The sequence below is a fragment of the Bubalus kerabau genome, chromosome 11 (assembly GCF_029407905.1).
Source record: "Bubalus kerabau isolate K-KA32 ecotype Philippines breed swamp buffalo chromosome 11, PCC_UOA_SB_1v2, whole genome shotgun sequence".
Classification (NCBI taxonomy): domain Eukaryota; kingdom Metazoa; phylum Chordata; class Mammalia; order Artiodactyla; family Bovidae; genus Bubalus; species Bubalus kerabau.
This window is the reverse complement of record NC_073634.1, coordinates 77,309,771-77,323,583: the sequence shown is the minus strand read 5'-3', so window position 1 is coordinate 77,323,583 and position 13,813 is coordinate 77,309,771. Positions and strand designations below refer to the sequence as shown.

The 13,813-nt window shown below is 40.5% G+C and overlaps 1 protein-coding gene across 10 annotated transcripts in view; it reads left to right on the top strand.

Annotated features, from left to right (window-relative positions):
* NCOA1 (nuclear receptor coactivator 1) overlaps positions 1 to 8,982 on the top strand; it is a 220,552-nt gene extending 211,570 nt beyond the window's left edge. For 7 of the 10 annotated variants that reach the window (XM_055540777.1, XM_055540779.1, XM_055540780.1 and 4 more), the window contains 2 exons: positions 2,695 to 2,784; positions 6,600 to 8,982. In XM_055540777.1, the coding sequence (XP_055396752.1) occupies positions 2,695 to 2,784; positions 6,600 to 6,770 (261 nt within the window). In that variant the 3' untranslated portion in view covers positions 6,771 to 8,982. Of the gene's footprint in view, positions 1 to 2,694; positions 2,785 to 6,457; positions 6,515 to 6,599 lie in introns of all 10 variants that reach the window. The other 3 variants (XM_055540785.1, XM_055540784.1, XM_055540783.1) reach the window with 3 other exon arrangements.
* The last annotated feature ends 4,831 nt before the right edge of the window (positions 8,983 to 13,813 follow it).

Sequence of the window (13,813 nt, the reverse complement as noted above, 5' to 3'; positions counted from 1 at the left end):
TTTTTTCCTATGTGTTTCATTTTGGGTAATTTGTATTGCTATAATGTCAGATTCACTATATTTTTCTTTTGCAATAGCTGATCTGTCAGTTTTATCTAGTGTATTTTTTTATCTCAGATGTTGCTGTTTTCATCTCTAGAAGTTCACTTCAGGTCAGATCAGATCAGATCAGTCGCTCAGTCGTGTCTGACTCTTTGCGACCCCCTGAATTGCAGCATGCCAGGCCTCCCTGTCCAACACCAACTCCCGGAGTTCACCCAGACTCAAGTCCATCGAGTCAGTGATGCCATCCAGCTATCTCATCCTCTGTCGTCCCCTTCTCTTGCCCCCAGTCCCTCCCAGCATCAGAGTCTTTTCCAGTGAGTCAACCCTTCACATGAGGTGGCCAAAGTACTGGAGTTTCAGCTTTAGCATCATTCCTTCCAAAGAAATCCCAGGGCTGATCTCCTTCAGAATGGACTGGTTGGATCTCCTTGCAGTCCAAGGGACTCTCAAGAGTCTTCTCCAACACCACAGTTCAAAAGCATCAATTCTTTGGCGCTTAGAACCCTTTTTACATCTTCCATATCTCTAACATGTTCGGTCTTTCTGCTGTTTTCTTGAATATATGGAATATGGTTATTATAACTGTTAATAGTCTTGCTTGTCACTTCCAGCATCTGCATTATTTGGGAGTTGGTTTCAGCTGACTGATTTTTTTTCGCTAAATTGTGGATCATTTTCTTGCTACTTTCTTTTTTTTTCCATTATGGTTTATCACAGTTTATTTAATATAATTTCCTGTGCTATACAGTAAGACCTTGTTTATCCATCCTATGTATAATAATTTGCATCTGCTAATCCCAAACTCCCAGTCCTTCTCTCCCCTACCCCCTCACCCCCTTAGCAAACACAAATCTATTCTCTACCAATTTATGTTCCCACCAACAGTGCAAGAGGGTTCTCTTTTCTGTGCACACCCTCTTCAGCATTTGTTATTTGTAGACTTCTTAATGATGGCCATTCTGACCAGTGTGAGGTGGTACTTCATTGTAGTTGTTTTTTTTGTTTGTTTTTGGGGGGGGTTTGGCTGTGGTATGTGGCATGCAGGTCTTAGTTCCCTGATCAGGGATCAAACTTTTGCCCTCTGCAGTGGAAGAACAGAGTCTTAACCACTGGACTGCCAGGGAAGTCCCCTCATTGTAGTTTTGATTTGCATTTTTCTAATCATCAGCATCGATGAACATCTTTTCATGTAACCGTTGGCCATCTGTATGTCTTCTTTGGAGAAATGTCTGTTTAGGTCTTCTGCCCATTTTTTTCCGCCAGTTTACTTTTTGTTATTGACTTGTATAAGCTGTTTGTATATTTTGGAAATTAAGCCTTTGTCAATTACATCATTTGCAGACATTTTTATTCCAGTCCCTAGGCTGTCTTTTAATTTTGTTTATAGTTTCCTTTACTGTACAAAAACTTATAGTTTGATTAACTCCTGTTTGTTTATTTTTGCTTTTATTTCTATTATCTTGGAAGACTGACCTAAGAAAACATTGGTATGATTATGTCAGAGTCTGCTACTTTGCACACCTGGTAATTTTTTATTGGATGCCAGACATGCAAATTTTACCTTGTTTATGTTCCTATGAATATTGAGGTTTGTTTTGGGAAATGGTTAAATTACCTGGAAATAAACAGTTTGAATTTTTTTCAGGTCTTGCTTTTTTGTTTAGTAGAACTAGAACAATATTTAGTATAGGGCTAATTTTACCCTACCACTGCAGCAAAACCATTCTAGTACACTACCTGATACTACCTGAATTATGATGTTTTTCACTCTGGCTGGTGGGATCAGGACCTATTCCAAACTCTGTGTGATCTTTGAGAATTATTCCATGTACATCTTTTCAGATGAATCTTTCCTCTGCTTTGGGTAGTTCCCTAAGATCCATTAATCATTAGTGGATCCATTAATCATCTGATCAGTACTAAGCTGCAGACTTGCAGGGACTCTCTGCAGATCTTTGGGGTTTTCTCTCTGTGTACTCTCTCATCTGATATTCTGCTCTATGAATTCTAGCCATACCTCTCATCTCAGTGAGACTGCCAGGCATTGTCTGGTTCCTTGTCCTCATACTGTCCTCAAATTCTCTTTAGGCAGTAGGCGGGGGTCATGGTAGGACTCACCTCAATTGTTTCCCAGTCCTTAGGAACAACTTTCCTTCATTGCCTTTGTCCACGGTCTTGAATGTGTCCGTTTCATACATTTTTGTCCAATTTTTTAGTTGATTCAGGCAGAGGATAAATCTGATCCCTGTTACTGAATCTTGCCTGGCAGTAGAAGTGTTTTGCTAATTAACTTCTGTGAGTGTTGAATTATCTTATTAAAGTTACCATATATAAGAATATAAAGAAGAGTATACAACTAGAAGAATTTTCATACACTGAACACACCTTCATAACTGTCACCTCGATCAAGAAACAGCACATTACCAGCAGCACCCCAGAGGTTCTCCCTTTACACACTCCCTTACGTCTCTCTCTGCTCCTACGAAGGGAACCACTGTCCTGGCTTCTGACAGCACAGTAAATTGCTAAGCTTGTTATTCCTGCTCTCTTCCCATTACTTTTCTGTCAGTGAGATTGTTCCTCATTGAGGAATTTGGTCTTCAGCTTAAACAACTAGCTTGTAATTTGGTCTTATACTTCCTTTAATAGATAAATGATCCAGCACTGAGACACACAGGCCTCTACTGCAACCAGCTCTCATCCACTGACCTTCTCAAAACAGAAGCAGATGGAACCCAGGTCAGTAAGACAATCCTAAGCCCAGAGCTGTCAAATTTTATCTAGATACACAGGAAACTTTGTATAGCATCATGGTTGAGAGCATGACCTTGAGAGTCAGAGCTGGGTGTGAGTCCTGGCTCTGCTCTTAGCCATGTCATCCTGGGCGTGTTAGGGAACTTTCCTGAGTTGCTGTGTAACCAGCAGAGCTAACCTGCTTATAGGATTATGAGAGGGTTAAATGAGTTGCGCTTTCAGAATGTTTAATCAATATTAAATGTCAGGATAAGGGATCACAAATGGTGACCACTAATTGCTATTTGTAAGTAAACACAGTGCTAAAACTTGTGTGTAATCAAAATACCTCAAGAGAGCTCAATAAATTCAGACAAAACGGAATGCATGTTGTGTACTCTGCCTCTTTTTAGAAGTTTGTTTCAGAACAATACAAATAACAGGGGTGGCCACTTTCCTATATTAACATAAATTAATTAAGATTTTAAAAAAGTATATAGGCCTTATGCGAAGGTGGAGGAAACATGAACAAAGAAACATGAGACGTGTTTGCTCTTTAGGTGAACTGTGGTAAGACGTGAGGAAAGAAAGCTTATGATTTGCCAGGCATTGTGTTAGGCACTGTGTGCTTCACCTCATGTAAGCATCACTATAACTCCATGAAGGAGTCAGTTTCCCTTTTTTCTCACATAGATGAAGAAACAGAACCTGAGGAGATTTGACTATGTAATTCACAGAAAAGAAAGTGGCAGAACTGAGGTTCAAACCCAGGTCTTTCCAACACCAAAGTTCATGCTCTTTCTGCTATACCACTTAGGGCCTGATAAAACATGACAGACATATGCACATGAATTGTTACATAACCAAAGAAGGCAAATGCAAATTGATTACAAGTAACAAGACCCATAAGCATGCAAAGAAAGGAGACATTGTGGAGATGGTCAGAAGAGCATTTATATGGGAGATGGGACTGAACTGGGCCTTGAAGGACAGTTAGCAGGGCAAGTGAGTAGAAAGGTATTGTGGGTTTTGGAGGCTGGGGAAGGAGGTGAGCTTGAAAGTCCAGGGGATTGGAAGTTAGAGGGCACAGAGACAGGGAATCAGTAATATAAGCATAGTCCTGGGAACCCACCCAATGAGAATAAAGGGTTTGTAATAAGAATTCATTGGAACTGGAAGTGGGAGAGTAGGTTGGGGCAAATTTCCAAGGGCCTTGAATGCTAAACTCTAAGGGATTCAAATTCAGTCCTGCGAGTGGAGCATCATTCCTGAAGGGGAACAGTGATGAAAGACCTAGTTTAGGCTTTATCTTAAGGGGGAGACGGGGAAGAGGAAGAGCACTGGGCAACCAGCTCTGAAAGAGGAAAACCAGTTAGGGAACTGTGTTCATTGTTGGAGCCTCAGTGGAATCTGAGTCTTGTGTGCTGTGTAAAGAGAGGCTTTTGTGCTGGGGGAATTGAGGTCTTCATTCACTAGAAGTTTTTTAAAAGTCTCATACTTACAAAGACATATACTGGGGTAACTCAACAAATTACTTAAAACAACTGAGTTTCAAAGTTCCTAAGTCCTGGGACAGTATTTGAATTGAAGTAGAAACTGCATCAGAAGATCTTAAGAGGCTGGGACTCAGCTCTCACATTACCTCTCTCACCTGGCAAATCATAAGCTTTGTTTTCGTATTGCTTTGCCTGTCTGTGAAGGTATAGCAGTATCAGAAGTCCTTTGAGATCTGGTCTGAGGCACCATGATTAAGCAATAATTCAAAAAGGCTGAAATATGTACTTTTGGGAGTTTGGTTTAATCTTTTCAATTTTTAAAAGTTCTAAATAGGTGATCTTTTTTAATATAGCATTCTTTTTAAAGGAGCAGAATTTTCTCACATTTGTTTTATCATGCCTTTATCAACAATTTTTTTGAGTTTAGAGGCACAAACACCTTATGTATTTCATATGTTGAAACATATAAACAAAATTCTGTGTTATTTTTTTTTTAAATCAGCCATTGCCTAAATGCACTGTAGTTTGTGTTTATGTTAAGTCTCAGCAGCAAAATCTTCTTTCTGTAGTGGCTCATCATGAAATCTCTGTTTGCTCTAATGTTTTTGCACTTGCCAGACGAAAGCTGGGGAGTGAGTTAGATAGAAGTATAAAGATAGTTGTACAGAAAAGGAGAAAAGAAAGAAAAAGGAGAGAAGGACTAGGGGAGGATTCAAGGCTCTCTGCATTCGGAGAGCTGGGATGGAGAAAAGGAGAGAACAGGAACACAGGGGAATTGTTAACACAGAGAGAGATGAAAGCCAAGGTTGGAGCTCTAGAGGGAAAAGAGTAGAAATGAGAAATTACAGAGAACAAAGGTGGGTGGAGGGCACAGAGGCAGCTACAGAACAGACTCAGACAGAGAGCTGGTATATGTTAGGTACACACGGAAGAGCCCCAAAAAAGAAGAAAGCCAAATGGGAGCCTATGGGAACAAGAAGCAAAGTTTGGGAAACGGGGAGAGAGGAGGACGAGGAGAGAAACGACACTAATGTACATAGAGATTTGATTCATCAGACACAAAAACACTCGGCCCAGGAACCATCAGTGTTATCTGAGAGAGTGGAGTAGAGGTGAAAGTGAATCAAGTGAATCATGAGGAGAAAACATCAGGCATTAGACTGATGAAGAAATTGGATAGTCGGGAGATTGGACAGTTGGCTTGTTAAGGTTGATGGAAAGCAGCTTTTATTCAATTAGGATAGAAAAGTTTTCAGAAATGCTGAGTATGATTGGCATAAATTTAGTGGTGAAAGACCCCCCAAAAAATCTATCACTAATCTAAAATACTTCCTGAACCTGTTAACACGCACAAGTTTGCCAACTGCGGAGACAGACAGATGCATTGGGTGCCCTAGGAGGCATCTCCACTGTTGGTCTGGAACATTCACAAGTGTGGTACTGGCCTCATCAGTTCTACAAACAACTTTGTAATAATAAGGCTGGTTGGTAAAGACTAACTCTGGCTTTGTTTTCCTGATAGAAAATGTTAAAACTATGAAACCTTAGACTTTTCAAAGGAATACGTGCATTATTACTGAAAGTATTAAGCTCTTATGGAAAAACCGGAATGAACTTTTTGGCCAACCTGATAGTTAAAGGGAAAATTCACACTGTTCTCAGCTAGTAGTTTAGTGTTATTTTCAGCTGATGCGTTTGGATGGACTGTCTATCAGGAAAAATAAGTATAAAATTGTTCTACTAATATTTTGCTGTAATTCTAAAGGTAATATGTAAAGAAGCTATGTAAAGGTATATTAGATACTACACAAATCCTCTGGACATTAATTTTAATAATACTCATGTCCTATTACTGAGTTGTGGTGGTTTTTATTTTGCTAATACTGGGTTAAAGCCCTTAATTTTCTAACATCATAAAGATTTTTTTTACCCTCTTAAAGTCAACCATAGAATGCTTTTATAACCAGTTTTCCAAATAATATACCTATTTTTTAAACCCACCACTGGATACCCAGACTGAAACTGGGCTTTTCCCAATCTTGGCAATATTAGCAATGATGCTTATTTTCAGTATTGATGGCAACCCTGTAGGAGGCTTGACCATTCCAATTTTGATTTTATTTTTAAAGTGTGAACTTTCCAGAACCCTGAGCAAAATGAGTGCAGCGATTTTCTTTTTGTAGGACAAGAAGACAGAAGAGTTCTTCTCTGTGGTGACTACAGACTAGAGGAATGCTCTAGTGAGTTTCCACTTCAAGTAGTACCCACTCATAAGCCGGGGGGGCAGACCCTTCTGTCTAAACACATCTTTTATTTGTGTTCCAGCAGGTGCAACAGGTTCAGGTGTTTGCTGACGTCCAGTGTACAGTGAATCTGGTAGGCGGGGACCCTTACCTGAACCAGCCTGGTCCACTGGGAACTCAAAAACCCACGGCAGGACCACAGACCCCCCAGGCCCAGCAGAAGAGCCTCCTTCAGCAGCTACTGACTGAATAACCACTTTTAAAGGAATGTGAAATTTAAATAATAGACCTACAGAGATATACAAATATATTATATATTTTTCTGAGATTTTTGATATCTCAATCTGCAGCCATTCTTCAGGTCCTAGCATTTGGAGCAAAAAAAAAAAAAAAAAAAGAAAAAAAAATGAAAAAGTTCACTTTTGTTGGGAGATTGAGAGATGTTTTTGTTTCTTTCTTTGTAAAGGCCTTGGATATTGATAAAATAACAAGGCAGAACAGTTGGACAATCTCTCTCTTGAGCCAAATTTAATTATTCTTATTTTTGTAATCAGTCATTGGCTTCTTATCTGGATGAAGACTTTTGGAGGAGAACCAGAAGGACGAGTTCTAAGGGGAAGATGGCAGCTCCAGTTCAGCTGGCTCAGTCCTGACCCTGCCAGGGAAGAAGGGCCCGGTGGGGTTTGGCCTGTGTCCGTCCACCAAAGGCTGTCACATGTCTCTGAATCAACAACCCTCCCCTTCCCAACCAGGCAGCTTGTGTGTACAATCAGCTTCTTCTAGCAACTCTGTATCTGTTGGCTTCGAGAGAATATTTTGCCTCCACATATGTACCCCTTCTTCTTTTTTTAAAAGATGGATTTAAACCAAGATGCCTCCAGGAATGAGGACGAAATGAGTATATTCACAGAGGAATCCAAAAAAAATACAATTTTGGGGGAAAATGCAATAATTTTTGATGAGATGGGTGAAGGACAAGAAGTGAGTTATGTCAATTATTGTAGATAAAATTCTCTGATTTAAATCTGGAAGAAAAAAAAGGCAGCCTGTTCTTTCTGCTTTTATTGTATTAACAGCTGAGGTTAGCTAAAGTTATTTAAAATAAAATTAAATTTATGATTCAAGTAGTTTATTTTTCCCTTTAAATCTCACTGTACATATATATGATTTCTTGTAGAAATTGATTTTCTTCTGTTTAATTTTATGGTTTTTATTATCATACTCTTGATTTTTCTAAATTTCTGTGTGTGGAAATATAACATTGATTGAATTGCAGTTACCTTTGGCTAGTAATATTTCATTATTTTAATAACCATGATGCCATGTATGGATTTACTTTGGGTTTCAAATCAAAATGTCACTGCCAGAAAGAGCCGTTCCAGACGAGCCTAGTGCCTCCTGCCCCAGCGTGTCCCTGGAATCAGCTGACTTGAGAGTGGTGCAAGGAATTCTCACCAGAAGTGCACAGACCACTTGTACAGAGAAAAAAGTAATACTCAAAGGAAAATCTTTTTTTTTTTTAGATTGACTTTGGGAATTTGAATTCTCATCAGTGCAAATGTAAATCTCTCTATCCTGCTCTGAGGCTAATTGGTACCATATCTTCCCTTTGTGTCTTGTCACTCTACCACGTCTTGTCTCATCCTGGCCTCTGAGTCAAGGACCCAGTGAACTGACTTTCTAGTTCTCGAAGTTCCAACTGAAAGGCCAGGAAAGCCTGAGAAAGGGGTTGTGGAAGAAGCAGAGATAGACCCCCCGTCCCTCGCCTTTACTGCCCGCCCCGGGCCTGTGAACGATGACAACATCTGACATTGTGCACCAGCTACCTCTGCTTCCATGGCAGAGAAAAGGCCATAAGAACTAACAATGGAAGAGGAGCACGGACTCAGACATCAAGGAAGAAGCCATTTTCCCAGGTCCTCTTTTCTGCATCTCATCACCCTTAGTTACAAGTAACATTGAACAGCATCTATTCAGAACCTATACTGAATAAAAAGATTGATGGAAGGGCTCAAGTGGGTAGCAACTATGAAACAGAAATAGGACACTCAGTTACAAACATTCTTTTAGTTTTTCAGAAAAATGCATCCCTGATTTCATTCATTCCCAGCTTGAAAGCCCAGCCATATTACTCTATTCCCTCTCAAACTGTTCTAGGAGGTCATTTCTCTTTTGTTTGTGATACTTAGACGTGCAGACTTCAGGAAATTCACCTTTAACTTCAGCATTCCAGATGAAGTTTCCTGACTCAGTGCTTTTTGCATAAGGAACTTAAAAAAAAAAAAAAAAAAACGGTAAGGAAAAATGGAGATGCTAACATCTTCCCCCATCCCAACTGCACCTTAAAGTATGCATGTCACCTTCAAGGTTTTATAATTGCACTGTTTGTTTTATGTATGTACAGATTAAAATTATTGCTACATTTGAGGAAAATAAAATTGCTTGCTTCTATGTAATTCCTGTCATTCCACAGGAAATTCACTTTTCCAGCTACTGAATCGATGAGTTGCCTCTTCTTTTACAGGGAGGAAAAGAAGCTTACATCGTGCAGAAATTGTTAAAACCCAAAATGACTAATGATAATTAAAGAATAATAAAAAATGATCCCTGAAGCCAAAGCTCCTCAGAGTCACCCTAATAAGAACCAGCCCCGTGAAATTTGAGAAGGTCCCAGTGATAGGAGGCTGTGAGGAAGTTCTAACTCTGGCCACTTGTCTGGTGATTAAACGCTGTGGTCCTGCTGTTTCTTGACCCAGGAAATCTGGTCCAGGCAGCACTGGCCACGAGGTAATCTCCTTCTCACAGCCACTGGTGTTTACAGACAGACATTTATTATTATTACACAGATGTTGAAGCTTGCTTGAGGCTCCTTCTTGGCAATGCATTTTATGAAAATCAGGCCCTATTTCTTGTTCGTGTGTTTTTAAGGCAACCAGATCTACCAACACTTGGCCACCCGGAGCCAGTGGGGTAAGGAGGGTGAGCATATGTGATTTTAGAGGGAAGAGAGGGGATCTGTCACACACATACTCTCACACATAACCACACACAGATTTTGTAGCTGTTGTCTGAGGTCATACTCTTGGGGAAGCAAAGCCTTTTTTCCAAAAGTCAGGATAAGGTTAAAAAAAAAAAAAAAAGGATATTTCTCTTAGATGAAGCTGAACATTGATTTAAATTTATCTTAAGGTAGGGGCGGGAAGGCATTAGAAAAGCAAATAGTAACAACTGAGGAAAAAGTGCGGTTGATACAGAAGAATTTCATCTTGCCTAAGCAAAGTATGGTTTTGCCTAAGGTAGTTTCCACACTTGGAAACTGTGTCCTGGGCCCTCCCAATCAAAGAGAAAGAAAGGACCATTGTCCGTTTACATAGGAAGTTGTGCTGATTTCCTTGTTGACGTTAACTGCTCTTCCCAGAAGAACTGCTCCACTTGAATACAGTGAATAATTTAGGGCAAGCTCAATCCTTGACCATTCCTGCTCCTCTGAAAAGAATCTTGATGATTTAATTAAGCCCATAAATTCTTTTCTATTGGAGAAATCTGCCAAAGGAAGCATTCCTCCATCCAGAACCCTTTCTGCAGCACTAAATTAGTTTTCTTTATATGCTTTATGTTCATTGCCACAAGAGCTCTTAACAAGATTGAAGAAGCACAAAGCTCTGGCCTCATTCAGCACATTTTATTGTCTTTATCCAAGGCACAAGGATATGGAAGGATTCAGACAGATGTGAACGTTGCCCTCTCAGAGCATATATACACATTGCAGGACTTGCATAGTTATAATCACAATTGGATAAAGTGATATAAAGGAAGGGCTTCCCAGATGGCACCAGTGGTAAAGTACCCACTTCCTAATGCATGAGACATAAGAGACATAGGTTCAATCCCTGCATCAGAAGATTCCCCTGGAGAGCATGGCAACCCACTCCAGTATTCTTGCCTGGAGAATCCCCTGGACAGAGAATTCTGGCGGGCTACGGTCCACAGGGTTGCAGAGTCGGACATGATTGAAGCAACTGAGCATGCACACACAGTATAAGGGAGAGTTAGAAGTTGCTTTGTGAGTGAGACCTTGTCTGGTGACTCAAAGAAGGTTCCTTGAGGAAGAAATGGTATTTGAAGTGAGGTTTGCAGGATGCAGAGGAAGGAGCTCAGTGAAGAGCACCCTGAGAATTCTGAGAAATAGCATATATGAAGGAAGGCCTGGAGGCAGGAAAGAGCACCCAGAGGGCTACTCTTTTCAATTGGTAACCAGTGCTCTGAGTTCTCAAACATGTTATGAGAGTTATGTCAGCCAGTGGAATAAAAAGTAATTTAAATCAGCCTTTGGCTCCAGGAGGAATATGAACTAGGCTTTCGGATCCTCTCTTGGAAACTGTGCCAGCCAGTAGCTGAGGTCTCTTCCATAACAGCCCTATCCTGCCAGAAGTTAAGGCTTTTGTATCTTTTACACAGTCTGTTGGAGCTGATGAAAATTCTAAAAATTCAGGGAAAATAAATTTGCACTGTAACAATTTCTAAGGCACTTTTTAGGTACATTATCTCATTTAAACTTCTGCAGTCCTCTGAGAAAGTTGTAAAGAGAAAGGTCATAAAAGAATGACTGCAATACAGGAGACGTGGGTTTGATCCCTGGGTTGGGAAGATCCCGAGAAGAACATGGCAACCCACTCCAGTATTTTTGCCTGGAGATTCCATGGACAGAGGAGCCTGGCAGACTTCAGTCCATGGGGTCTCAAAGAGTCAACACAACTAACACACACACACACACACAGGAACTGGGACTTGAAACCAGCTCTTAATTCCAAGTTCTGGATGAACTATTCTGGACTATATGATTTAGGACTTCATATAGAGTCTGCAGACTTTATGACTTTTAAAAACAGGCTTTGCAAACAAGGCCCCTTCTCTGGAGGCAGGCAGAGAGCCTGCCCTTTGGAAGTCTGAATGGGGGTGAGCTTTAGCATGAAGTCAGCAGGAGTCATGACAGTTTGGGAGAGGCATTCTGTCCCTGTGTATCTTAACAGGAAGTGAAGGCTCCATGAAATGGCAGTGTCATTCCCTTAGTGTGAAAGAACTTTGGAAAATGTGGGTCCCTTGTGGGGCAGGTATAAAAGGACTGGCAGAGGATCCCTTTTGTGAGCCAAGAAATTGGGCTTCTTGGAGCAGATCACGGGAGCATTCACTTTTCCTTCACTCTTGATCCTTCTGCAGACAATGAATCTTTCTTCTATGCTGGAGGATAGCTCTGGTTTAATCATTGGTGCTTATCTCAGAACTTGGGTCATTTGCGCCACCAGCAGAACTAAGCATCTGTGGCCAACCTGAGACATTGGCTTGAGGAAAGAAGACTTAAAATGCCAAAGGAATAATTTTCATATTCCATCAGGTTTTCCTCCCACTCCAGTGCCAAGAGGTCCTAAGGTACAGAATAAAACAAACCTTAGACCGAGTTTTTAGGATTAATACCATTTTATATGAGCTGCTGTAGTACAGACACTCTGATAAGAAGTGTGGGAAGCGCAGAGACATTTGCCTGAAGTTCCCTCCTTCCTAGTAATGGAGATGATTATAATCAGTTAAATACTTTAACTTCTGCTCTGCCAGGCAATATGCTACGCTAATACTCTTGTGCTAATGATTTCTTAGTTTGTACAGCACATTCACATACGTCATTTGATCTTCAAAATCCTACAAAGCAATGAGAGTAGGTCATAGTACCATCTTACAAATGGTGAAACTGAAGCTTGGATAAATGGTCAGGTGGCTGATAAGTGCTGGACCCAAGAATCCATCCTTGGGCTTTGTGATGAAACCGGCCATTGTTTCCACTGCCCAATTCAACTATTAAAAGCATCTTCAGACAGTGACATATAAAGACTGGGAATCCTGATGAATTTGAAGTTTTTCTCAGGAACTCAAATTCCTTCAAAGCTTGTTGGAGTTTCTGTTTTGAAAATAAAATCTGGGCACTAATTTTGAATGTGTTAAAATACTGATTTTTTTTTTTTTTTTGTATTTTAAATTTGTGCAAGGGAAATAGTTCTGAAGCAAGTCCCTGTATTCTCTGAACAATTTCATCTTTTCCCTTGAACCCAGTGCTGCTTACATTAAAGTGCATCTTAAGTCCACTCTTCTAGCCAAGATCTCTCTTCAAGATTCAGTCCCTAATTTCCAACTGGTGAACATTATCATGTAGATGGATCCCACCTCCACTTTGCCTCCCCTCCACCCCCACCCCCATCAGCACCTCAAACTTAAGCCCTAAACCAAATAACTTATCTCCCAATAAATAGCTTCTTTATCCCCTACCTGAATGATTGCATCATCATTCTGTTAGTGGTTATTTTCAACAACTTCCTCCTACTCGTATTAACTGAATTGTAAAAAGGTTGTCTTTTGTAATGCCTCGTAGCTATCTTCTTTCTAAGCCTATTGATCAGAGATTGAATTCTGGACTGTTTTCTGTGGGGGTGACTATAGTAACTATCTTCATGCCTTTTACATTCATCCTTCACAGTCATCCCGGAAGTCTCTTTTAACACAATCTTCAAAATCTGTTAGTGACTAATTCTTGCCTATAGATGATCTGAAATCTGCCATTTAAGCTTGAAGACCTTCTACACTGTCCCTAAGCAGATGATCCTGCCACACTGATCTGGCCTTTATTCTTGGATTTGCTGTTTTCCCACTTCCATTGCCATATTCATTCTCTTTCCCCAGCCTATAATGTTCCTCCTTTCTCCCTCCTGCTCGTCCTTCATGGCTTCAATTTAGATGCCCTTTCCATGAAGCCCTCCTTGGACCCTACACTTAGATTAGATTCTGTATTGCCTTGTGCAGTGTTGGGGCCTCCATTTGGCACTTTGTTTCTCTCCTCCACCAAATTGTAAGCTTATTAAAGAGGTTTACATCTCTCCTTTATCCACCACTCACTGCCTTCTACATAGTAGGATAACTGATTAAACTGCCCATTGAAGAAACAGATTCAGAAGTAGTGTTTGAAATAAGGGAAACGGGCTGATAGACCAGGGGCTGAGTTTTCTTCCTCGAGTCTGGGTTGTTAAGCTAATGGAAGATTGCAGACTGTCCAAGAGTTTAAGAAAAGATCGTGATTCTATCCTGTTGATTGTTCCCTTTTTTCATGAAATGTGAGCCTCCACATATCTGGAGAATTTATGGAACATTAGATAAGGAAATGGGAACCCACTCCAGAGTTCTTGCCTGGAGAATCCCAGGCACGGGGGAACCTGTTGGGCTGCCGTCTGTGGGGTCGCACAGAGTCAGACACGA